The 26,313-nt window shown below is 41.6% G+C and overlaps 2 protein-coding genes across 4 annotated transcripts in view; one reads left to right on the top strand and one right to left on the bottom strand.

The window, feature by feature from the left end:
- Positions 1-16,159, bottom strand: part of LOC135427347 (uncharacterized) — a 263,759-nt gene extending 247,600 nt beyond the window's left edge. For both annotated transcript variants that reach the window (XR_010436037.1, XM_064680815.1), the window contains exon 1: positions 16,026-16,159. The gene's annotated coding sequence lies outside the window, so the exon portion shown is untranslated. The remainder of the gene's footprint in view (positions 1-16,025) is intronic.
- The window catches only part of NetA (Netrin-A), a 50,971-nt gene that overhangs the window by 10,698 nt on the left and 13,960 nt on the right, over positions 1-26,313 (top strand). For both annotated transcript variants that reach the window (XM_064680812.1, XM_064680813.1), the window contains exon 2: positions 21,292-21,480. In XM_064680812.1, the coding sequence (XP_064536882.1) occupies positions 21,292-21,480 (189 nt within the window). The remainder of the gene's footprint in view (positions 1-21,291; positions 21,481-26,313) is intronic.

A 26,313-nucleotide genomic window follows, 5' to 3' on the forward strand; every position in this document is an offset into this window, starting at 1 on the left:
GGTATATCATGACTATACACAACAGCAGCGCGGATCTGTGTGTAGAGATTAGCGTGGGTTGACCCAAAAGTTGCACAAAAGTCGCTTGAGCAGGCAAAAGTATATATGCCATGGCAGGGACTAAAGGACATGGGATAGAAGAGTGGACATAATAAAGCAATTCAGCTGCAGATCTATAGAGAGCATATTGCCAATCAGACTAGCCTGGGGCTCGAGCCCGGATATTCGTTGTTGAGTTCAGTAATAATAATCTATAGCTAAACCTACGAAGCTGAATCAAAGCGACTTCTTAGACGGGGTGTCGGATAATTCGAGGGAAAACTGTGGTAATAATAATTATCAAAAACAGCACAGATATTTAATTATGCTTTGCAAATGGGACATTATCAGCCTGCGTTGCATAGTTCTTTGAGCATCGAACTAGCAAGCGGAAAGTCGCTGGTTCATATCGAGCAGCAGTTGTCAGTTCTTATATTTATTTATATGGTTTGTTATTGCTCGCAATTAAATGAGTTATATTTTTACTATCCCAGAGTAAGGCCCAAATAGTCCTAAGCTCTAAAAAAAACTCTTTAAAAAGTGCAGAGCTCAGCGCAAAGTTCAAATGCACAACTTAGCAGCCACCTTGAGCTAAATGCTGTTTAATCGCTTTAAAAGTTGGGCTTGGGCGCAGATAAAATAAAGTTGAGCCGTTGCCACTTTATTAAAAGAGTCCATGAAAAATTTTGTTGTTTATGGCAAATCTCACGCGCTGGCACAGACTATTTGTATGTTTAATACTCTAGCTATTCCTGTGGACAAGCTTTTTAAGCTCCATTCAAATATTGAAATACTCAAGCGCAGAATCCTCTCAAGCAGGAGGATCTCAAAGAACTCGCAAGTATATAATCCAGTATCAGTTAGGACCATCTGATTTGTATCTCTATATCTATTTGCAATCCAGCTCCACGATCAGACCCTCTGCACATGTATCTATATGCATCTAGTGGCAACTGCTCGAGCAGCCCACGAGTTGCGCTTGGCTAATGATATGTATGGCAAAAAAAAAAGAAGCCAAAAAAAAACAACAAACTAGCAGCAGCAGCGCCGACATAAATCAAAATTTGTGCAGCGGCAACGTCTCTTTTTTACCTTTGCTGGGAAGTTGCCGCCCCAAACGAGTGTGCGAAGGAGGAGGGGGCGTAGGGGGATGGCAACATGCGAAGCTGCCACTTGGAAATGGAGTTGCAGTTGCAGTTGGAGCCGCAGGAGTCGCCCGTCAAGTGCCGCTAAACGTAATGTAAATAAGCATTTAACAACAGCAATAGCAACAGCAGCAGCAAATGCAACAGCAGCAACAGCGGCAACAACGGCAACAACAACAACAGCAGCAACAACAACAACAGGAACAACAACACCAATAAATGGCATTACAAACAACGGGCAAATAAATCGCATTGAAGCGCAAATGCGCCAAAGATGCAGCTCAGATGAAAACCAACGTCCGTCGTTGCCGTTGCCGTCGCGTTTAACATTTACAACATGCAACAGATTTATGCATGCAACAACAGCAGCAAGCAGCAGCAGCAGCAGCAGGCAGCAGCAGCAACAACAACGACAACAGGAACACATGGTGTTGACTTATGCTGGCAGCTTTCAAGGCGTCGGCTGGCGAGCTACCAGCTAGCAGCTTGCAACCGCACACTTGAACATGCAACATGCAGCCCACCCCCTCCCTGTTTCTTTCATTGCTGCCGCCGCTGCAAGGCGCAGCTTTAACCAGCAGGCGCTAAATACTATGCTCAAGTACGGGAATTGATGGAAAAACTGTGCCCAAAGATAAATAATAATTAAATGGAAACTAAAATCTTCTCGATCCTAACAAGATCCCAACTCGATCCTTTCGATGCACTCGCTTATTCTTCAAGAGATCAGAACAGACAATAAATAGAATAGAATAGAATATCTATGAATGCATATATAGATCTTTAATTGATCAGATAACTTATGAAAACTATTTTTATAAATAGACTTTTATCAATCAATAATATTTATATATCCTCTATAAGCCCATATATATATATATATTCTATGTATATATCCCATATAAACCTGTATATATTCTATATATAAAAAAAAAAAACAATCAGAAATGCTTTTTATTTGTATGTGCCTTATAAATAGAATCCAAATGTTTTTTTCTCATTTGTATATACCCTATAAATAGAAGCCAAATGTTTCCTTGCGGCCTTTACGCACATTATCGAATATTTATTCGGATCAAGTTAATATATATATCACACAATAATATTTCAATTCTTAATAACATAATCGAGTTGCATCAACTAGTGAGAATGCACGCATTAGCATGTAGGAAATTCATGTGGCAAGTTGCCTCCAAAGAACAGATCTGGCATCTATTTGATGAGTTAGGAGCTCTACAACTCAACACTCTAGTGTTTCGCTGGCACTTTCTCTCGCCTGATTATCGCCCCTGAGCAGAACATAATTTGCCAGGCACTAAATCATGAGCGTCTATGGCTGCCCTGGGGCACCATCTCTCCCTCCCCAGCTACCGCGCCTGTCAGCGGGCAAATTTATACCGAGGGGAAAAAAATGAAAGAAAATGAGGCAAAGAGCGAACAAGTTGCGCAAGTGGCCCACAAGGTGGAGCGCCATATGGAAAGAAGCAGTTGCCGCTGTTGTCGACGTCGACTGCACTGCCAGCGTCGGCGTCAGCGTCAGCGTCAGCGTCAGCGTAGGTGTGAAGTGCAATCAAAGTGCAGCGGGCCAAGCAGGTGCCAAAGTTGTTTAATCACAAGACTTTAACACACAATTTGTGTCGAGTTGGGAATGGAAAATCGCTGGGGAATTGGGGTTATGCACTAGCAAGGCAGGAGGGCGGGTGTCAGATAGTAAAGGCCTTTGAGGCATATGCATACACACACACACACACACACACACACACTTGTGTGCCTGACCGTTACGCTGTCAAATAAAAAGCTCATTAGCCGATCGTTGGCGACCAAATTGCAACATGTTTTGGGCCACGCCCCCTGAGGCTGCATAAACAACAGAAAAACAAATAGAGTCGAAACAGAAAAGAAAGAGAAAAAAACGTTAATAAAATAAATAAGAAACTCATCAAGTCGGTTGCGAAGGCAACAAAAACTCAAGCGAAACGTCAAAAGCAATTCAAATTGAAACTTTCGAACGGAGCCAAAAACGATGAACTCCATCTCGACGATAATGAAGATGACCCTGATGACGATGACGATGACGATAATTACTTATCGGCAAACAAGTTGTGGCAGGTGTCTGCCTCGCCTTGGGCCCAGCCAAAATAATTTTGCCAAAATGCTGGCCAATAGGCCAAAAGGGCAAAAGGGTCGTGCCCTCACACTATGCGGCGCGGAGACGCGGGAGATGGGCGGCCAACGGACGAGCACCTATCATAAAAAGAAGATGACCCTATCTATATACATATATATATATATATATATATATATATATATACTTTTTTGATCAGTATCAAGGGGCGAATCGAGCCATGCCCGTCTCTTTCTATGCCAAAACAATTTCTTAGTCTTACGGCTATCGTCCTGAAAATTTGCATAGATCCGTTTTTATGTTGCAGGCAGTTGGAATAAAAAACCTGGCATAGAATCGATCGAAATTTATGTTCTTATGTGAAAAACTTTTTGGTTTTACGAAATATCTTAAACAGACATGGGTAATCTATATCGTATAGTCTTATAGGTAATATCGATCGACAAATTAATTTTGTTTTTTTTTATCCGAGGTATCTTGACTAAACTCATGAGTTAAGAGCTTAACTATTTCTCTCACCACATCTGCAAAACTGTATAGAATCCGTAATATATAGCATATGGCTGCTGTAGGAACAATCGGTGGGAAATGCTGACATATGCCTACAAGGGTATCTAGTTTTCGGCGTGTTTTATATATATATAGTATAGTGTTTATATGATAGGGTTTTTAATATATTGTGCTGAAAAAAAGTAAGTTTTACCTCAAGCTCTTACTCCCTTTTATTGGATCTCTCTCGCTCTTACCCTTAAGTATGGATATGGATAAATTTATAATGTCAGTTATAGTTCAAGTTTTTTTGAGAGAATTTATTCCACCTGCCACACATAGCTAATATACCTTTAAGACACTAGCTTTGTTGGGTAGAGGATACTTTCTGCTCAGACAGCTTCGACTCAACCCCCTCGTTTTGTTCATATTTGTCGTGTTTTAAGAGTTGTGTATTTCACGTGCATGCCCCACGCCCTCCGCTGCCCACCTCCTTCCCCGCCCACATACCATAAATCTAATTTAGTGGTTTTTCTTTTTTGCTGCTTTCCTTAATATTTGTTTGCGCTTTTGCCGCAGCCAAGCAGCAGGCATCGAATGTTATTTTGGGCATTTTCACTTTAATTAAATTTTGCACAAATATTCGAAAAAGTATTTGAAAATTGAGGTTTGCTGCCGCTGCTGCTGCCGCTGCTGCTGCGGAGAGCAACCACCATTCAGGGTTGTTTGTCCCAGCCCCGACGCACACCTGTTAGAAAGGTAAAGCAAAAAGGATTCATGGCGGAAAAATAAAAGTGGACAGGCCTATGCTAGCTCAGCTTCTGCTAGCCTCGGCTGACAAGTTGAGCGTTCCTTCGATTTTCACATTGGCTTTTGTTTATCTCGGCAAAAGGGGGGCGGGCGGGCGGATGCTGACAGGCGCTAAAAGACGACGGGATTAAGTCATCGAAGCGTATAAAAAGGGAAAGCACAACAACAGCAACAACAACAGCAACAACAACAACAACTATTACAACCACCACAACAACATTGAACGTAAGGTGAATTTGATTGTAGTACGTCTGCTGCTCTGGCTAGATACTTACTTCTATGTTCGCCATTCCATTCCAGTCGATGCTCAGAGCATTCAAAATATTTTCATTTGACAAATTTTGTATTATATTTTGTCGCTGCTGCCTCTGCTGCAGCTTCTACCTTTTTTGTCTTTCTATATACCCTGTGTGCATTTAAAATGGCAAATATAGGGTACTGCGACTGAGTGCAAAGGTATGTAACAGACGTGGAGTTGATCTAGACATGTCTGTCCGGCAATCCGTCTGCATATTCGCGTCAGGCTCGAAGACTTTAAGAGCTAGTTTGACTCCAATCATCGATATCCCAGCCTGTTTATTCACAATCGATAAGCGTCGATAGCTTAGGTTTCTTCAGCATATCTCGCAGCTCTCGTCTAGCATACACAATTCGAGAACATTTTACTTTTCGTATATCTCCCTTCATTCCACCCAAAACACTATATATATATATATATATTTAATGGAAACGCCTTGCACTTTGATATACACACGTTTTTGTATGCCATATTAAAGACCTGAAAAGTGCATAAAGATCGGACTATAACTACCGAACTTATTCAAGACTGAAGTTTCTTTAAGGTGGGTCTGGATGAAGAAGAAGCATAGCGTTTCAGCTGGGTCCAGGGTATCTCCTGATCGGGCACTTGCGACTTGCGAGCACTCTTGCTTGTTTTGCTTTTACTTTGAAACGTGGCCAACATATTTGGGTGGTTGTTCTGTGTGTTTATGTTGCTGTTTATTTGCCAAGGGCGCTGTACCCCAAACAGCACCACCCCCACCTACACCGCCTACCCCTCCCCCTTTAACAGCGCTTGGCTCACTTTAATTTGGCAATTTTTTGCTCTTCTCTTTCTTTTTTGTGGCGCATAAAAAATCTTGAGCACGTAATTATCCTTTTTTTTTTTTGGTCGGCACGATTCCTTTACCGCTCGACCGCTGCACCGCCCGCGCCTGCTGGCTGCCTTGGCTATGCACTCACTTATTTATTTATTCGGCTTTCTCGCTCGGCTTGTACCAGGGCCAGGTCGCATTGTACTTGTTATTTCTTTGGCTATCCATTTTATGACATCTTGTTATTTTTATTTTTATTGAGTTGGCTTTTGTCGTTCCCGGTCCCGTTCCCGTTCTCGTTCCCAGTTCTAATTCTCGTGGTTGTCGTTGTGACTGTAACTGCTTTTTTTTTTTTTTTTTGTGGGTGCTACATAAATTGTGCCCTCGTTGTCAAGCTCTCTGCTTCTAGCCGGGTCCCATTGTTGGTGTTATTAATATTGGGCTGCAAACGAGCTTATTAGCGGCATGTTATGTATGTCCCCCTCCTCGGCCAACTTGCCTCTTGCCACGCAGCGAACGTTGACAACTTCATTGACGGAGCTGGACATGTGCTCCCCAGATCAAATATCATATGAGACCCTTGTCGACGGCAAAGAAAAACATCAAGAAGAAAAAAAAAAGCAGCTGTGCTCTGGAGCTCTAATCTGGCTGCTACAAGATCTAACAGCTCTGATTAGAAATCAAAGCCTTTTGCCGGAACAATTTTCGCAGCGACAACAACAGCAACAACAGCAACAACAACAACAGCACAAACAACCATAATCAAATGCAAATTATCAACAACAACAACAACAACACACATCTGTTTGTGTGCGGGGCGTGTCTCAAAAAGAAACAATAGAAAAAAGCGTTTTGGGCTCTTCGATTTTTTCCGGCTCAGCAGCAAAACCTACACCAACAACAACAACAACAGCAACAACAACCACAAATATTTATGTTGATTTGCCGTGGGTTGCCGTATCTTTTGATTGAGACATTCCCAAGTGCGACTTCTTGGCCATGGTCAATTAAAATCAAGTGGGGAAAAACACACACAGCACGGACACACACTCACACACACAAGCACACGGAATAAGTTACGCATAGGAAATACCCTAACAAATCCTTTTAATTAAATTTAAATTAAGTTAGCTTAAAGAGAGTGCCCCACCAGACTACAGATATTGCCAGAGCTTAGCCAGCTTATATATGGGCTATGCAGACAATTTGCAAGCGCTGTTAACACACTTTAAAGTGACCGTAATTGTAAATGAAAATGCACGAGCACCACAAAATATCTGCCCACTTGCCCAGCTCTAAGGCCTGGCTAGCCTGCGGTGTGCTCTATCGAATGTGCACTGTAAAGCCTGTTAGACGTAGGCTTTTAAAGTTGGCTTGCCTGTCTAGCTGTCCGCTGCAATCGAAGTAGCCCGTCTGGTTAGGGTAGCTGCAGCTCTAAAGCAACGCCTATCGATATCAATCGGCCAACATCCAAAGACCGAACACGCCAAAGCGCAATCAAAAAGCGTTTTTAATAATGCGCTAAGTGATTGTTAAGCGCGACTCCGAGTCGAGAGTCGAGAGACGAGAGACGAGACTCGATGGCCCAGAGCTGAGAGTTGACGGCTCAAACGGCGCAGAGACCCACTGGGAGCTTTCCCAATCGCCAGTTCGAGCAAGTCATTAATGAGTCTTCGTAGCCGATGCTGTTGTTGTTGTTGTTGTTGCTGCTGGAGTCACAGCATCTTCTTGTAATGTCCAAGCACCCACGCGACCTTCAACAGCAACAGCAACACCCGCATGAACAGAGGCTGCGACGTCGAGCTTGATTCCCTGCTTGGACTTGGACTTGGACTTGTACTTGGGCAGGCAGTATCTGTGGCTGTATCTGTTTGCTAGGGCTCAGTGCGCCCATTAAAAATCAATTACATTTAATTAATCAAGCAGTCTCAGAGGCTGGCACCTCGCCTTCGATGACGTTGCACAATTGAGGGCGCCAATGGAAATGCTGGCAGGCCCCAACAGACTCGACTGGACTGGACTGAACTGCAGCTGACATTGGCTTCATTAGCGCAACTGTGGCACGCGGAGACAAGAGCTCAAATTATCAGTTAAAACAAATTGAAATTGGCATGTAAACAAATAAACACATGTATATTTGGAATTCTCAACTATTTTGGTTTTTGGGGTTTTGAAGTGCAGGCGACAAATATTTCAATGGGCCAACTCATTAGTTGCACCTCCAGGTACCAGGTGCCAGGTGCCAGGTGCCAGGTGAAAGGTGTGAAGCATCTCGAATGCGAGGCCAGAGCTTTAATTTAATGAGCTATTGACGCCCCAACTGGGCAATTGTCGGGCCGGCTTAGAAAGTCACAAGGAGATATTGAAAATAACTAATAAATATTTTCAGATTGCGAATGCTCGACTAGGAACTACCCTATCTAGCCTTGTCGGGGCGAGTTGGCGAAGGAAATATTTAAAATAACTAAATATTATTTCCGAGTTGCGATATGCATGGATATTATATTTATTAAAAATATTTGTCGATCTGCAAACATGTATAATATTTAAAGAATTGAAAAACCTCCAAAACAAAAAGGTTACAAATTATTTTGCTGTTAAGTTGAAAAGGTTTCGAATCTCAAAAAGCCTGTGTGCTACTGCATACGATTCCTATCCATAATTATTGATAAATCCTCGATAAATCAATTCGAGAAATTACTTTCTCAATTTTGAAACCGACTCTATATAGGAAGGAATCTTTCTATGGGCTTCAGATGGGCTTCATATTTTCCTGAAGGTCTCTTCTCCGACTTGAATCGGGTCTGTTAATGCTGTTCAATAATATAATATGCCTTAAGAGTATGGCTATGACTTTTTCCTGCATTTATTGTATCCATTTGGTATCCTTTGTCTCCTATTTACCCATTTTGTGGGCGAGAATTAATACACTTGGGGCTAGCTGCTCAGCTGCATAGTAAACTTCAAGTATCTTTTGTGGACACTCTGAATTTATCTACATATTTAGTTACCCCCGCGATTTTCCATCAAATCATTATCTCAGCGGGCCCATCTGCTTGGTCCCAGATGCTTTTCTTTTCTTTAACTTAGCCAACCACCCACCCCCGCACAAGCGCTCAGCTTCGTGTTGGGCAAATGTTTGGCTATCGCACCCAACTATTTAGGCTCAGCCGCAGCAGCAGCAGCAGTAACAAAAGCGACTCAACAAACAATGCCGAGTAACCGGGAGTTTAAAAAAAATCTGAGAGAATCCAACACGGGATTATAAATGAGAAACAAAGCGGCGAAAGTCGCAACTGGCGACTTCACCGCATAAAAGTCACCTGGCATGTAACAATATTTGTATTGGCCAAACAAAGCGCAGCTACTTCAGACCCTCCGCCGCCGCCGTAGAACCGGAGAGAAAAATTACTTCATTAAAAAGTTGGAAGTTGACGAAGACGTCGCCAGAATCAGAATCGGGCTGGGTCCGAGATATTCGAGCCAGCTGCTGCACCGATAAGAAACTCATAATTGGTGTCATTAAAAAAGCCATTTCGGAAGTTGTTAATCTTGACTGTCCCTGCCTCTGCTCCCTGCCCCCGTGCCCCCGTGCCTCCGTGCCCCTGTCCCCGTCTGTGTCTCTGGGGTGACAATTATTCCAACTAGCCAAGTAAATCGCAGTCCGCCAGTCCACGTAAAGATACATAAATATGTAATTTATTAAAAGCACAAAAAATGGGCATATAAAAAAATAATAATAAATGTGTACAACAATGCGCTGGCTTTTGTTTATTGTTATCATTATTTAGCCAAATGATAGGCGGCAGCAGCGGCAGCAGTTGGAGCCAGCCAGGAGTCGACTGCGTCCAGTTGCTTCATATTTTGTTGCCGCTTATCTGGCAGCCTTTAGTTTCGCCCTCACTTCGTTTTAATTATAAAAGTGCGATAAATGTGACAAGCTAAAAAACAGAGAGTAGGACCAAGCAGAAGAACAGGCACAGCCAGTGAAAGATAGCCCAAAAGGCGAAAAAAAATACACAGAAACAAGTAAGAATCTAGCGAACGGGTGTACCCGACTGCAGAATACCTATTAACAGATGGATCGATGTCAGCGATCGATGTTTTGAGGAGCTATTCGATATTCTCCAATACAAATTGAGTCACTCGTGATTTGCCACGCCCCCAGTTGAATAAGAACAAAAATACCCGACTACATATGCCAACTCTCAAATCCTCATTTCCAGATGCTAATAGACCCGCTCCACACTTTGCGCAAGAGTATAAAAAAGAGAAACTGGCAAAGTCGTTAAGGCCTCAATGTTGTTTTTATGCCTGCCCCCCAAGAGGGTTTTCTCGCTTTTGTCAAGAGTTTGGCATTTAATAAACACCAGCTACACGAGCCAGGACCAGGCGGTGTCCTGCCTAGGCCCCGGCAATATGAAATTGCAAATGTCTGCCAGCACATAAAGTAAACGGCAAAAGATACAAAGATACACAGTCGCAACCGCAAAAACCAAAAGATACTCTCGCACTCGCAGTCGCAGTCGCAATCGCATATTTTGTGGCATTTGCTTTTGTTTTGTTTTGTTTTGTCTTGTCATTTGGCCATAAATATTATCTGTGTACAGGGCCCGGCTGCTCCTTTTGTGGCTTTTAGCTCCTATGTCCTAGGCCTGCGTTTGGGCCCTGTTCGTTCCTGGTCAAGTGTTAATTTCCCCGAAAACTTGCCTCTCTCAGTGCTGCACAATTAACTTTTCTTTGTATTCGTTTTTTTTTTTTTTTGTCTGCGTTTTCTTTCTGCTTGCCTGTTGCCTGTCGTGAGCTCTTGCCAAGGCCTAGACCAAAAAAAAAAAAAAAATACAGATAGCCAAAAGCCAAAATAAACTAAATGCAAAAAAAATGGGAAAAAAAATTATTTGTCGCTGCCATTGTCTTAATATGCAAATTGCATTGTCTCAAGTCGCCGTTCTCAGCTCTCAGCGCTCAGCGCTCAGTTCTCAAGTCTCTTGTCTCGGGCTTTAGGGTTCAATTGCCCATCAGACCGCAAGTAGCAGAGCAGATCGCAGTTGATTTCCTTTTGACCTCGCGCATTTCTTTTGGCCCCCAAACCAGCTACAACCAAAAATATTAATAAAGATTCGCTGCTGCTGGAATCATGACCAAATCGCGTATCGCGTATCGAGTATCGAGTATTGCAGATCTCGCCGATCTGCGCGAGGTAAATGTTGCACATTTTACTTATTATTATTGAGTCGCATTTGTTGCTTTTGTGATTTGCTGGTCTTTTTCTGTTACTTTCACGATTTGCCATGCCAGAAAAAAAAGAAAAAAAAAGAAATATACAACGAAATGTTGTTATACCCTGTAAACTTTTACGATGTATCAAAACAAGTTATAATCGCTGACGGTAGCAGGCAGCTGTGTTAGCAAATAACGCATATAGTTTATTCTTGTCAATGTATCTTTCCATATCGCTCTTTAAAAAGCTAACATTAAGAAAGATATGATTCCTTCGCACAAAACGGATAATTATCGTTTATCAACACACATTTATACATATCTCTAGATATATACCGCTACCTCTTTCTTCAAAGAGCTAAGCTTGAGAAATATATATTTGATTTCCGATAAATTTTTCCCGTTTGCACAAAGCCGATAATTATCGATAGCCAACACACTTATGTATACCATTTCCCTATGTATATATATAATGTTGGTCAGCCTGCCTCTGCTTGAGCAATATATATTTGATATCGATAACTGTTTTCCGTTTGCACAAAATCGATAATTATCGATAACTAGCCCACTCTTTTCAAGTAGATCTCAGACTTAGTTTAAGCGAATAACATAAAATTTCGTCGCATTCACTCAATTCGCAGGGTAACTAATAGTCGAGCACCCTTGACTAAAGCACAACTACTTGCTATTGTTGTTGAATTGACAATATAGTTACTTACTTGCCGTGCCTGGGCCAAGCATAAAGCGAATGCCATTGACAATTGTGACTATTGGTGCTTTCCGGTCGGGCTAACTGGGAATTGAGTTCTCAGCTATCAGGTAACCGAAATGCAGCTGCAAATAAGTCAACTGTCCGATTGTATCTTGGGCAGATAATAATCGCTGGCCTCTAAAGAAGAACGATTCCCATGAACCTCCAAGATAAACGATCAACTTAGTTTATGACAATGCGAAACTCAAAGATTTTGCTAACCCCTTGCGCATTCAGCACATTTTATACGGAATTTACGTCTTACATGAAGTGTGAATCATTATTTAAAAGAGCATAGATCAACTGAAAGGTGAACGTATATATATACCTATGTTCTTATGTATATGTTATATCGATCTTTAAGGGAAATCCTAGTCTCAAATGCTTGGCAAAGTTCATATAATCAATCGAATTGTATTTTTGAAAGCAGAAACCTGGGCTCAAAGGTTAACTTCAAACCCTGTATTGCAAACCTATTATTATCTAAATATTTTTTTTATAATTTCTCCAGCTTATCTTAAATTCCTATCAAGTGGGTTTATTTACAATTCAAGTCTTGATTTGCTCAACAGGTAATATTATATTTTATATTAGGGTGAATTATATGTAAGACTGGGATTAAGCGCAGCTCGAATCTTATCTCAAATCCGAGAGTCAATTGCTGTCTGAGGTTAATAGATTGTTACTCTTCTATTGAGGCATCATTAAATATCTTGAGCTTAGTATCCGAATTTCATTTACTTTGTATATTTATCTTGAGCACTCGCTCGTAGGTTTTTTAGGCAAACATTAATCACTTTTGTTTTTAGCTATTGATTAACTGCCTGTGTATATTTGGTTTTTATATTTTATATGTTGTCTGAGTGTTCGATTTCCAATTTGGCAAAAATGTGTGTTTGCACCCGCACACACACACACACACTCGCACACCTGTTTGCTCACATTGTGTAGCTCTGGGAACTGCTGAAAAAAGGCTTTAAAAATGCGCTGGCTGCATGAATGGCAATGGGATTGCAGCCCAGACAGGCGGACTCTGCTTTCAACTCCGTCCGTCTGTCTGTCCGTCCGGCAAATGTAAATAAATGCAAAAGCAACTCACAGAGCCTCCGCATCATGGGACAGGGAAAGGGACAGGCACAAGGGCAGGGACAGGGCCGGGGGCAGGGGTAGGGACATAGTTTTGCATGCATTTCGGGCTGCATAGTTTTTGTTGAATGGATTCGGTCCAAAATGTGCAACATGGCAACAAAAGGGCGACAGCTGCCGCTTGGAAAACTCATTGAACAATCGACCAAATCGAAGCCCCGACTCGCATACAATAAATGTGGCACTGCCCTCCGCTCCTGCCTCTGCCCCTGCCCCGGCCATTGCCGCTGCCCCTGACCCTGACCCAGACCTGATGCTCGCAGCGTAACAAAAAGATTAAAATGCATGAAAACGACCAAATGAGCTGAGCCTAGAGAGATACAGCATTTAGCATGCCAGGGCCCGATCTCAGGCTCAGGCTCAGGCTCATCCTTATCCTCATTCTCATCCACATCCACATTCACATCCAAGCACTGAATGCCATTGTCCAGTTGGCCCGCCCAAAAGGCATCTCTTATTAATTTGCTTAAGTGCCATAAATGGCAAAAACTGTGCAACACAAAAGGATTTGAATTTCCTACCATTTTTGCCCATTGTCGCCATTGGCCGCCCAGCTGGAGATTTTACACGTACGCCCAATGTGACCAAGACGAATTATCCAAAAAAAAAAATAAAATTAAATAAAAAGGTAAATGGAAAAAATGTATAGCAAAAACCGATGCTCAAATACACTTGCACAACTCATTGATGCCCTCTTGATCCCAACAAGTAGAAACCCAGAAATGAATTTGGAAAAAAACCAAGACGAAATATGTTTGTAAAAACTTTGGATTTAGGAAGAGTTATAAGTTGTATAATAAACTCTAAAAGATGGAACTCAACATTTGTTGTTTTAAAATGCATTTCCCACAAACGCATCACAAAAGCAAAAATCAATATAAACTTTGTTGCATCTGATGCAAATATTCCTGAATTAGGCACGTTTCTCTCACCTTGGATCGAAATTATAAAATGATTTCTCATGTTGGGATCAGCAAATGCCACATTTTATTGGGCTCACAAGCTCAAGCGTGTAACGAGCTCATGTGGCAACAGCAGCATGAAGTTGACGCGTCATGCTGATTAGTAGCCACAGTGTGACAAACCTCTTGAAAAAGTCATTATGCACACACGTGGGAGAGCATCTGTGTTGTCTGCTCTGAAGTTATATGAGCTGTCTGCTATGTGGGAAAGGGCAACAAGTTGCAACTTGCAACAACTGCAACTGTGACATTGAAATTGCCGCCTGCTCAAGAGGTGTAAAATGAGAGTGAGATAAAGAGCGAGAGAGGTGTAGAGAGAGAGAGAGGTAGTGGCTGCTGATTTATGTTTTAGGCTGCCCGTTTTGACCTTTTGGGCGCATCGCATTTCAGTTGCCGCTTCGATTCTAGAGAATTTGTTACAGCCAAGCAGCCATAAAATGATAGGGCATCTACAGGACAAAGTCGACTGGCAGCAGAGACAGACAGTCTGACAGAGACAAGAGACCCGGAGAGAGAGAGAGAAAGAGAGAGAGAGAGCGAGAGAGAGCGAGTGAGAGCTAGCAGAGCTTGTTTTCCTTAATTAAATACAATCGACAACTCTATTGGAAGCTTGGTGCCAGGCTGGCAAGTCAAGTCTGTCAACTGGAAATCAGTAGCGCATATTTTGCGCATTTAAAAATCATTAATTTGAATTAGCCCTGGCGCTGTAATTAAGGCGGGCGCGGCTGCAACAACAGCGGCAAGCAGCGCAGCACAGAGTCCACGATTTCTCAGAGACTGAAAGATAAACAAACAAATGCAAATGCAGCAGCAACAAGAGCCCAAAAGTTAAACAAAACATATTGCCGCACTTGGAGGCCATGTGCACCAAGTGCGCACCGCTGACATTTCAACACCACCAGCTACAAGCTAACAGCTACCAGCTACCAGTTCCAGCTACCCGCTACAGTGGCAGCAGCAGCAGGCTCCTCCACCAGCTCCTCCTTCTGCTCCGTCTAATGACAAAGCGCGCAGAACACAATCCAAATGCAAAGCGCAGCCGAATGATCTTTTGAACTGGCAACCGAATCCAAATCCAAATCCCAATCCCAATCAAAACAAAGATCAAAACCAACAACAAGCGGTAGCCCAGCCAGACACTTGAGGTCGACGTCGACGTCGACGTTGATGTTGACGTTGACGTTGACGTAGGCAGCGGACAGCGAGCAGCGGGCGGCTGCTTGCCAGTAGCAACAACAACTGAGCCCTGTCCCTCTCTCTCTCTCTATCCCTCGCTTCATGTCTTGGTCTTGGCAGTACCTGCGAGCTGCATTTGTTGTTGCTGTTTAGCTAGCTGCTAGTTTGTTTATCTAACCTACACACAGATATACACACACACACACGCTCACATGCTGGGCGTCTTTTTCGACACCAACAACAACACTCAATAGAACTTTGTTGCGCTTTTTCACAAAGTTTTCTGGTTGCCTAACAATTAAATTATTGTTAAGCCTCGCGCAATGCGTCATAAGAGAGAGTTCTCTGAGTTTGGTCAAGAACTTAATTTTAAACCAATTGTTTCTATGGCAACTACAAGTTATAACAATATAATGAGATGCCTAAAGATAGCTACTAAACTAATAAATAAACAGACTTGGCTAATTCGACTCATGTCCTTCTCCCATAAGGCTAGAAACTGGGCTTAAGCCCAACGAGTCCGTAACTATTTATTATTTATTTTACTACCAATCAAACCCTTAACTAAAACACAAACTAACCCAAACTGCGATCTGGTTCAAAATGAAAAAGTCCAAAGTTCATGGAGTCCCAAACATTTCAATTATGGAACAATATTTCAATTTTGAATAGAGATCAATTAATAAAGCGAAACCTGGTTAAACTGTTGTGTTAAACCGAGCCTATAGGCAGGGAGTTGTTTCGAGCTATGAATCGAACCAGCGACATTTCTTTTTCTGGTTCTAACAGGACTCTTTTCGTAACAAAACTACAAGGGCATATTACAAATGATTCAGTTGCATTTATAGATAACTATCTAATAAGTTTTGTTTTTTTTTTTTGTTTTCCCAATGCTTTTGGAAAGTGTATGCCCACTTCGTTGTCGTTGTACTTAAAATATTCTTCTATTCGACTTTTACTTATTTTGTTTTTATTTTTGGGCCACTTTTTGTGTGTGCTCGGGCGACTTAATTAGGAAACTTGGTGCGTTTTATTTATGTGTCTTAACGAGTCGTTTATTTAACTCACCCTCGTTTGTTGTCCCGCTCTAGCCTGTTCGCGTGGAAAACTAACATCAAATTGAAGCTGAGCACACAAACATTTTGAAAATTTGTTTATTGTTTTTCTTTGGGGTCCTCCGCACAGCCTCCGCGCCGCGCCGGGCTGCATTTCACTAATTTGGGAGAAAAAAAGAGCAGAAATCGAAATCGGAATTTGAAATTAAAAGCAAAAGGCAAAATACCATGTATTTGAGAGTCCAAGTGGAGGCTCGATTCGTTTGAGGCAAATTGAAAATAATTTTGTACCTTGATTTAAATAAGAAAACAAACGGGCAATACACACACACACACACACACACACTTACACAGACAGACGAAAAGCAATTCAACGAAAAACTAAACATAAATTCTCACAATGCCGATCTGGGCTTCACTCAGCCCCTTATGAATGTGTGTGTGTGTGTGTGTGTGCGTGTGTGGGCCATGAACTTTGTTTTTTATTAGCGGCAGGATATCGGCATCGCCTTCTCTATATATATTTATATGTTAATTCGTTTGTCTTAATTGGAAAACAAAACCTCAAAAGCAACAACAACAAAAGCAGCAACAACAACAACAGCAACTGCAACTGCAACAGACAGCGGCAACAACTACAACAGAATTCCACAATGTGGCTGAGCTAAAAATTTATTTTTAAGCAGACATTTTTGTGTATTTATTTATTTATTTTGCCGCTGGCAGCAAACAATTTGTAATCGTTGTTTCTGCTGCCTGCCTGCCGTTGACAAGGAAAATGTTGCAGCTGCGGCACGCGAAAGCTGCAAGCAGCTCGCCCCGTGCAACGCCTTGCCTTGCCTTGCCTTGCCACGCCGTGCCGCGCCTCGCTGTTGTCGCCTTAATTGCAGTCGCAAGGAAGCGGCAAAAATATGCTCATAGCTTTTGATGGAGCCAACAGCAAAACAAGTGGCAAATGCCAGAGGTCGATTGTGGGGCGATATCAAAACGAAATGCTACAGAAATTTGTTTTTGTTCTGGAGATGTTCAATGGAGCTCGTGATCCATCGCACTGATTCAAATGAAGCATGCATCTGTCTGTCTGTCGCGTTATGAGGCGACTGGCGTCTTCTCTTAACTTATTTTTGCATTTAGTTCATATATATATCATATTATCATATCATATTTGAAAGCTTCATACTTGGTTGATGATTTGAAAAAATAAAGCTATCAACTAGAGTTTTAGTTCAGGGCGTTCCACGAGCAACTAGGTCATTACAATTCAAAGTTCTTCCTGCTAGCCCTAATAGATCTCGAGTTCGCATAGTTAGTCGAATAAGTGGATGGTATATTTTGCTCAATCAAACGAATGTTCAAAGCGGAATTCGCGAATATCTTTTAAGTAGAACAGTTCGGTTTTCAACAAATCTCTTTGGCTTGGCGCTAATTGTCAGGCAATTAGCCGTTTTCTTGTTCTAGCACTGATATTATAATTGTAATACTTAATAACGAGGCCTCGCCAAAAATATAAAGAGCCTAATAATGAGTGCCTGTGCATACATGTAAGTCGGAATAGATGCAGATGAGAGTGCTGATCCGAAGCAATGGCATCCACAACAATCGGCAATGGATTTCTGAGTATTATGGGCGCTTCCAGGGAAGAAAGTGCGAACAATTTATATGGGCATAAAACAAAAGTTTAGAATCAACGGGAAATTTTATGACTACTTGGGGGCATTTAAGCCGAAAATGTTTATAAATAAGATGCAAACACACCAGCCCGAGTACCAAGTACCAATCCACCAAACCAGGTCACTTGGAATAGGTCAACGCATACTTTGAAATCTTCAAAATATGTGCCGGGTCTGAAGATTGAAATGAATTATGCATATGCGTCTGTTTGATAGGATCCAAGACGAACTGAAGCGAAAGCTGCTGCCAGATTGTGCACATAAAATGAATTTCACAAAAACGGAAATGTTGAGTAGCTGCTCGGCTAATACTCGAACAATGCCCAGCAAACGAGGAAATAATAAAAACCAAATGTGTTGAATATATGCAAGCTTGATGATATGATTCAACTACCTCTGTCTCGCTCTCTCGCCCTATATATCTCTCTCTCTCGCGCTTCTTTTTATTGACTAAAAGACTTTTGGCATTTCGCATTTTAGACTTGACTCCGGGAACAATCAGTTGTCTTTGTTTTTCGCAAAAATTATTAATTACCAGCGCATGCACGTAAACAAAAATGTGTAAATCGACCACTTTTGATAAATCACAGACTAACACACACACGCGCGCGCGCGCACATACACATTTGCATACCACAACTGAACATGGCCACAAACACCAAAACAATTTTGCGATGAAATTGTCAAATTGCAGCGCAAAAACGCAAAAGCAGCAACCGCAACCGCAAACGCATACCAACATAGCGCGAGCAGCAGCAGCAAGAAGGAGGCGGCAGACAATCATGCCACATGCCACATGCCACACAGCCCCCCTCCCCCCCCCCCCCTGGTACCACCCCGCCCTCGCCAGAGCGTTAGTTATCGCTGCCATTGAGCCACATTCGCATGGACACGAAATTCACAATTTTGGTAACTGAAAATCAGAGCGAGGCAAACGCAATCAATCATAAAACGATGAAATGTCGACGAGCGCGAAGGCAAGCAAATTGAAAACGCTGCGAGGACACGGCCAAAGGACAACGGGCAACGGACATGGACATGGACCCGGACACGGACATGACCATCAGAGATTGGACAGTTGACACTAGACACTGGACAGAGCCCAGCACATTGAGTACTGAGCAAGCGATGGCAATGGCCAAAGTCAACGATAAAACGATTTTAGCTTTCTCGGCTTGCTCTTCCTCTTCTTGTTATACCCTTGCCTTGGGCCAGACATCTGCGGTCGCATTGGTTCTATATGTCGAAAGCTATCCTAATCATAAGTAATATCCATGTCGCTCGAGTCAGTTGAGTATTGCTTGAGTATGGAGCTTTAGGCGCAGCTTAAAATTTTTAGATAGTTTAAGTTTAAGATTTGAACCAGCCTCCTGTCTTTGGCTACGGTTCGTGTACGTAGGTGTTGGTTCATATATTCCGTGAGTTTATTAAATTTATAAATTGCCCGTTCTACTGAAAATATGACAACCCGTAAATATTACTTAATGTGGTTGGAGCTGAATCGTCTACAAAAGATTTTCTAATCCAACCCAAGCCGAGCTTCACCCAGAAGAGTTCAATTGATTTCAATAAGGGTTCGGCTTATATTAAAGAAAATAAGTAGATATTCCAGTTCACTTCAGCCTTGGTCTTATGTGTGATATGCCTGAAAGGGTATTTGAACTTCAGCGAACCCGAGGATACCACAGCTACTTCCTTTTATGCCTGCATCGACAAACTGTCAATCGCTTTAGCCATTTCCCCTCTTAGCCATGGCCCTAACGTGTTTAAGCTGAAAGTTAAGCGCCTCGTATAATATGTTTAACCCTGGGCCAGTTAATTAGTGGGCACAGCTGATGATGCAGATGCAGCTACAGATATGAATACACACACAGATACAGATACAGATACAGATGCAGATACAGATTGAGATACGGCTGGCAGCTGACAATTTGATTGTGCTGTGGCTGGCTTTTTGGGTTCACTTATCAAATTTAAACTTAATTACCAAACGCGACGCGTTGCGTGGCTCAGAGAACGCCCGGGCCACAAAAATCGTGGCCTAATGAACAGTTTTATGCATAGTTTTAAGACGCGTTTTGTAATCTCTGTGAGTGAGATTTACACGAAATCGAAAAGGCTGAGCCATAAATCAAGTTGCATTCGCAGTCAGCAGCCAAAAAGTGTGTCATTAAAATTAATTATCTAGCATTTTTTAACACCGAACTATGGGAAGGGATCCGCATCCGCGGCCAAGCCCATTCGGCCCTTCGGCTTGGCAATTAGCCACACGCCGTGGCAGAGCTTTTCCATGTTTTATTCTAAATATTTGCACACAGAGCTCTTCAGTTGACGCTTCTTCATACAGCACCTGCACACACACACACACAAACACACGCACACATTCGAAAAAAATATATGCATGTGTGTGTGTGTATGTGTGCATACATAGGAACCAATGGCCCCGACAAGTCGGCTGCTCTCAAATATTTGCGCTGACATAACTTTGTCTGCGGCTGGCGCGCGCCTAGCGCCTGAGAAGCGCAGAGAGGGGCTCTGTGGACAGAGCAGCAGACGACAGGCAGCCGCTTTGTCTGCGCCTCACAATGTGTGAAAGATAATTATAACATGTGTGTGCACACACTCACATACAGTTGACTTGCATGGATTGGTGGACAGTTGTAGAGTTGAGGCACGCTTCAAGTTTTTTCTCTTTTTTTTTTTTGTTTGTGTAGCCACAAGCTGCAAGCGTCGGCCTTTGCCATTGACAGCTCCAAGTTGGACTTCAACTCGAACAAAGCTGACGATGGGGAGCTAAAGATGCCAACACAGCAGACGTCATCGAATGTCAATAGCAAAATTGTTTGCCAAAAGCAAAACATGAAGCGATAGACAAAACTAAACATGCAACGAATTCCAAATGCCCTAACTTGTAGATATTGGAATGAAATGTAAATAATTTATAAAATAATTATCTACTAAGGCTGAACTTCCAGCTGAGCTAAAGGTTAAGCACCGAGTCGAAATGCTGGTTGAGCAGGTTTGTGATGTTAAACAAATGCGAGCTCAGTTATTTATAATGATTGTTAAATAAATTATTGCTGCTACCTTTTAACATTGAGCTGAAATGCAGAGTATTAATGTGTCTGTTACACGCTATTATAAAAAATGCCAGCTAAAGGGAGCTACCGAAGCGAGTAGGGTATAAAGAGCATAAAGCTATGCCAAAGTCGTGGATGGTTCTATTCCAATGCTGATGATGGCTCTTAAAGCCGTTCAAACAAATCGTCGTATAAATTATGCAATTGAAGCCAATGTCCCGCTAGAAAAATGACATGCCTTGGCCCCATCAATGCCAACAGCAGCCACTCAACCCTCCACCCGCCATCCTTCACCCATTTCCCAGTCCAGCTGGAGGCCATCTCGTGCTTAGGTTGCGCATTGTCGGAGGATTTGCGTTCCATTTATTTCCATTTAACGCATTTGCCAAGTTTAAAATGGGGCGTAATAAAGCCATTGATGGTAGTTAAGAGATAGTTAGGCAAATGATATACATATATTATATGTTCATCCAGCCAGCTCCTTCTAATTGATCAACTATCTCGCTCTCTCTCTCTCTTTCTTTCGCAGTGTGCAATTGCAATAATCATGCGCGTCAATGTCGCTTCAATATGGATATCTTTCGCATCTCGCAGGGCGTCTCTGGCGGCGTCTGTCAGAACTGTCGACACTCGACCACGGGACGCAATTGTCATCTGTGCAAGGAGGGCTACTATCGGGATCCCAGCAAGCCGTTGAATCATCGCAAGGTGTGCAAAGGTAAGTCAACTGTGATGAATTGCCCCATCTGCTATATATTCGAATGCTACCCCCCGGGGGCCGAGTGGGCATTCCGTTAAGCCAAAAGCGTGCAAGAAATTCCAGAACGTGTCGGAAAGGCGCTACTTAAAATTTAATTAACTGTTGCCACACTTGGAACAAAAGAAAAACAAACAAAATTCCTCCCCAATTCACACTAATTAGCCCAAATTATGTCCATAACTCGTAGAGAGCCAACTTTATCAGAAATGCAATCCCTTTCAAGAACGACCTTTAAAAATATTCCAAATAATTTATGTAACCGATAAATTTGCTGCGTTTGCCAATCGATGGGCAGTCAAAAACTGAGAGCGCGATTTAAAAAGCCCAAAAGACAAGAAAGAATAGTCGACACTGACCGACCGCCAGATACCCTGTACACGGATCTAAAGGAGCTTAGTTTAGTGTTTATATAATTTTTGTTTGCCTGCAATAGTCGAAAACGCGCTCATATCGATAAATCAAATATAATCGATATGTTATCTATATATCTCCAATCTCTATCAATCAGGTATATATGTACATATATCTGTGCTGCAAGCGGAAGGGTTATGATATGTTACATATAGATGTGTACATATTACTTAGACGATTGATATACCCTAAAGATATTATGGCTACAGGGTATAATCAGAACGAGCATTGGCTCAACAGGAACTGGGCAGTGTGGTCAGCTAATTTATGAGCTGGCAATAATTTTCACGCGTCGTCTAATCAACTCGGCCAAATAAATTGGTTGAACAGAAACAACAACAACGACAGCAACAACAACGACAACAACAAGAGCAGATGGCTGGCTAAAAACAAAACTAGGCAATTACTATATTTAGCCCACATATGCATATAGAAACGAATCTATATCCATCTAACTGTGCGTTTCGTATCAGAACTGACGTCCGCATAACAAATTTTCAATATTCGTTTTTGGCCAATTGCAAATTGAGTTTTGTAAACAAACAAAAAAGGTGCTTAAATAGCACAAGGAAAGAATAGAAAAAAAAAGAAATAACAAACAAAATATATTATTTCCTACAAATAAATTGTTGTGCATGTAATTGTTGCTGTTGTTGTTGTAGTTCCTGTTCGGCTCGGCTGGTTGCCGACCCCCGCAGCTGCGAATTGCGCATACGCCGCGTGTCCCATTTGTCATCATTTCTCAAAAGACGTCGCTGCTGCTTTAGCTGCTGCTGCTGCTGCTGCTGCTGACTAAGCATCATAATTCTGAAAAGCCGTTAAATCCATATCAAAATCTTATCGATTTTTAATTAATTATACAACGCAGCGCAAACAAATCCAGCAACAACAACAACCAAATTTACAAGGCCAGCCAAATGCGCACATCATAAATAAGTCAAGTAAGCATCAACACACACATACTCACACACACACTCACACACACACACCTAAAGCCTTGCTGTGTTTAATCGTCGGCGGCTTCTCTTTGCAGAATTTTGTTTTATTCTTAAAATTTTTGTTGGTTTTTTATTTATTTTATTTTGTTGTCTTTTTTTTAATTTTTGTTTTTGTTTTATTTGCGCAACGTCGAAAGAAATTTATTCATTTTAATTTTGACACGCGTGCAATTTGTTTAAACATTTTTGCATTGTGGTTTTCACATTTGTTCTCATTGTTGTCCAGCCCGTTCTCATTGTTGTTGCAGTTGTGGTTGTTGCGTGCTGGCAGCATGTTTTACGTCCTGCTTGGTTTTGGCTTGGGTTGACCATTTGGCGAGGTTGCCTTTCAATTAGTCAACTGTCTGGCGTTGACTTGACCTGCCGGCAGTCTTAATGCAACATTTGCGCCGCATTACAAGCGCGAGTACTTCAGATCCAGATCAAGTGCACCGGGAATAGCATGGGAACAGCAGCCGGTTGACGCAATATACCCCAATCTGGCCCACTAGAACAAGTGGCTCGCATTTCAATAAAAATTCTTTGATGCATGCGAAATGATAATTGAGTTTGGCTTTTCGAAAGCCATTTGCAGAGATAAATACTTCTAGTATAGTATATACCTTGAAAAGTCTGCATAAATCAGTCGATGAAATCGCATCAATTTAATATCAAAGATTTGGGCAAAGCAATTTGCAAACATTTTCCTGAGAACCAAAAACAAGCACAAGGGCAGCAGCTAAAAGCTTTTTAGCTGGAAAAATGCGAGGAAACAATTTCGCCAAGATGAATTTCTTCAGAATATCTAGAATAAAACAACTAAAACGGACAAACTACGTAGATCCTCAGCAAATACATTATTGAGCAAGCACTTCTCACATATGATGAGCACTCGTACCAAGAAACAAATTTGCCAAAATGAATTTCTAAAGAATGTTTTGCTGCAAGAAATCAGTTTTGAAAGATACTTAAAGGGGAAACTTTTCATAAGTAGAAAAACAAATAATAAGTAACTATATTATGGATATATAGAAACTTCTAACGTGCTGCATTTAAATTATATTAAATAGCTTTATAAAAGAGCTCGAGCAATTGTAGTTTCATTTTAAAATTAAATCTTCTTTCGATCGGGTTTCTTTCTAATTATATTTTAATCTTTACTTTAATCTTTAACATTTAAAGCACAACTTTGAAGCTTTTAATATAAAATTGATTGAATTGAAAACATATTTTAACGATTAAGGTCTTTCGATAGATGGCAATCCAAATTGACCGATCTTTCCGAAAGTTGCGCATATGAATGTATGTGTGCACATGTATACAGCCTGCAATTCTTGCAATTTTTTCTAGCTCCGCAGCCACGTTTTCTTTATTAACTACTGTGTTTCTTAGCCGATCTAAATGAAATTTTCAACAGTAGATCTGATTGTGCTTTAGAATATTCTTATATTCTTCAAAAATGAATAGCATCAAAGTTGTGGCTTAAATTAGTGGGTAGCTCCAATTGATTGGTTTGTTTGATTAATAGCTGTAGGGTGGAGGCGGGGTTAGCTATAAAATGAAACACACTTGGTCTGTATACACTATTCTAGAAGTTACAGGTCAAATTTGGTGACTCTAGCTCTTAAAACCTTAAATATTTGCTTAAAAAACAGGTTTTCGATATGGATTCGAATCGATTGCTTGGAAACGGGCAAAGTTATCGATTATCGGCAATAAACTTGTACTGTGCGGGGAGGACCTACGCTCAATATTTCAAGAGTCTAGCTCTAATAAGATCTGAGATCAACGCGGTAATACTTATGGACAGATGGGCAGACAGACGGACATGGCTAGATCGATTCGGCTATTGGTGCTGATCTTTATGGGGTCGGAGATGTTTCCTTCTGCCTGTTACATACATTTTCACAAGACCAGAATACCCTTTATAGTCTTTTTTAATAGGCTCAGGGCATAAAAAACAGCCCAAGACAAATAAAGTCCAAATTTAACTTAAAGCTAACAAACTTTTAGATGTGCAAAGACTTTTAATAGTTAAATACCCTTTGAGAATACACAGATTTTAATCGATTTTGCAGAGAATCAACCAACCTTTGACTAGTTTCTGGCTTGATTTTCCTGCATACTGATTACACATAGACACATACACATACATTCACGTCTGGCTGTCAGCTAGTAAGCTGCTCTCTGCATCTGCTCGTCAGTCATAAATATTTCATATTTTATTTCATTTTTCAACTCGATTCATATATGAGAAATTATAAGTTTTCACGTAGATGGCAAATCACGCGCTGCTCGCATGACTCGCATTATAATTAACGCCTTAAAGCAAACACTTTGTGGAGAGACTTCCGGGACAGGAGTGAAGATGCACGGACAACTTGCAGTTGCCGTCGTCGTTGTTGCCGTTGTTGTTGTTTTTGACGTGATTTCGATTTAATTTAAATATTCAAATGATTTACTTGAGCCGAGCAAAATGAAGCAGACGTGGCCAGAGCCATAACTCATCCGTCAGTCAGCAGGGCCGGGCGAGGGCACGGCAAATAGGGACAGACATTGTGGGCTGTCCAAACGGATGACCAGGCAAACCATTACACACACGCACGCACACACACGCACACACACACACACACTTGGACTGACATGTTGTCAAAGCCATTTCAGTTTCGGCTCAGCCAATTTCCTTATTTGCGCAAATGTTTCAATGACCGGAAAATTACACATTATTATTTGTCTAATGCGAGATTGCAAGACACACACAGACACACACACACACACACACACGCACACACACACACACACACACAGAGACACACACGCATACACACACATCTGACCATTATTCATTTTAGTTTAGTTTATATGCTGTTTGTTACAAATCTTTGGATAATTAAAAGCCGTGCCAGCCCCAAAAAGTATGCTCTGCTTTTTATGTCCCCGCTGTGACATCATTAATTTTATGCCCCATGCAACATCAAATCCAGAAAGACAACAACAGCAACACGACTTTGCGATACTCTCACAACTGCTTCTCGGTTACATTGAGCTAATAATGTAAATTATCTGAATCCAGTTTGACATTATGAGCACAGCTTATGGCCAGGACATTTTGTAAAAGTTTTTAGGCTGGGATTTTGCACATGTCATTATACCCCTTGCTACCCTATAAATGCAAAAGATACCGCAAATTGGCAGTGCTTGGCTTTTGTGTCAATAACACAATGGGACAAAATTATATGTATATGGCATGTCATAAACGAGGCAATACAAATGGGCGTGTCGTTGTCTGGGCGAAATGGGGAGGGGGTGGGGGGGGTCGGACATGAATACAATTAACAATATCCGTAGCTAAATACGTGAAATTAAAAGCCATAAAATCAGAAAGTCACGTGCGAAATGTAAC

This window comes from Drosophila montana, unplaced genomic scaffold (genome assembly GCF_035044405.1).
Source record: "Drosophila montana isolate Dmon_TW-CO22-7 unplaced genomic scaffold, ASM3504440v1 contig_2178_1, whole genome shotgun sequence".
Classification (NCBI taxonomy): Eukaryota; Metazoa; Arthropoda; class Insecta; order Diptera; family Drosophilidae; genus Drosophila; species Drosophila montana.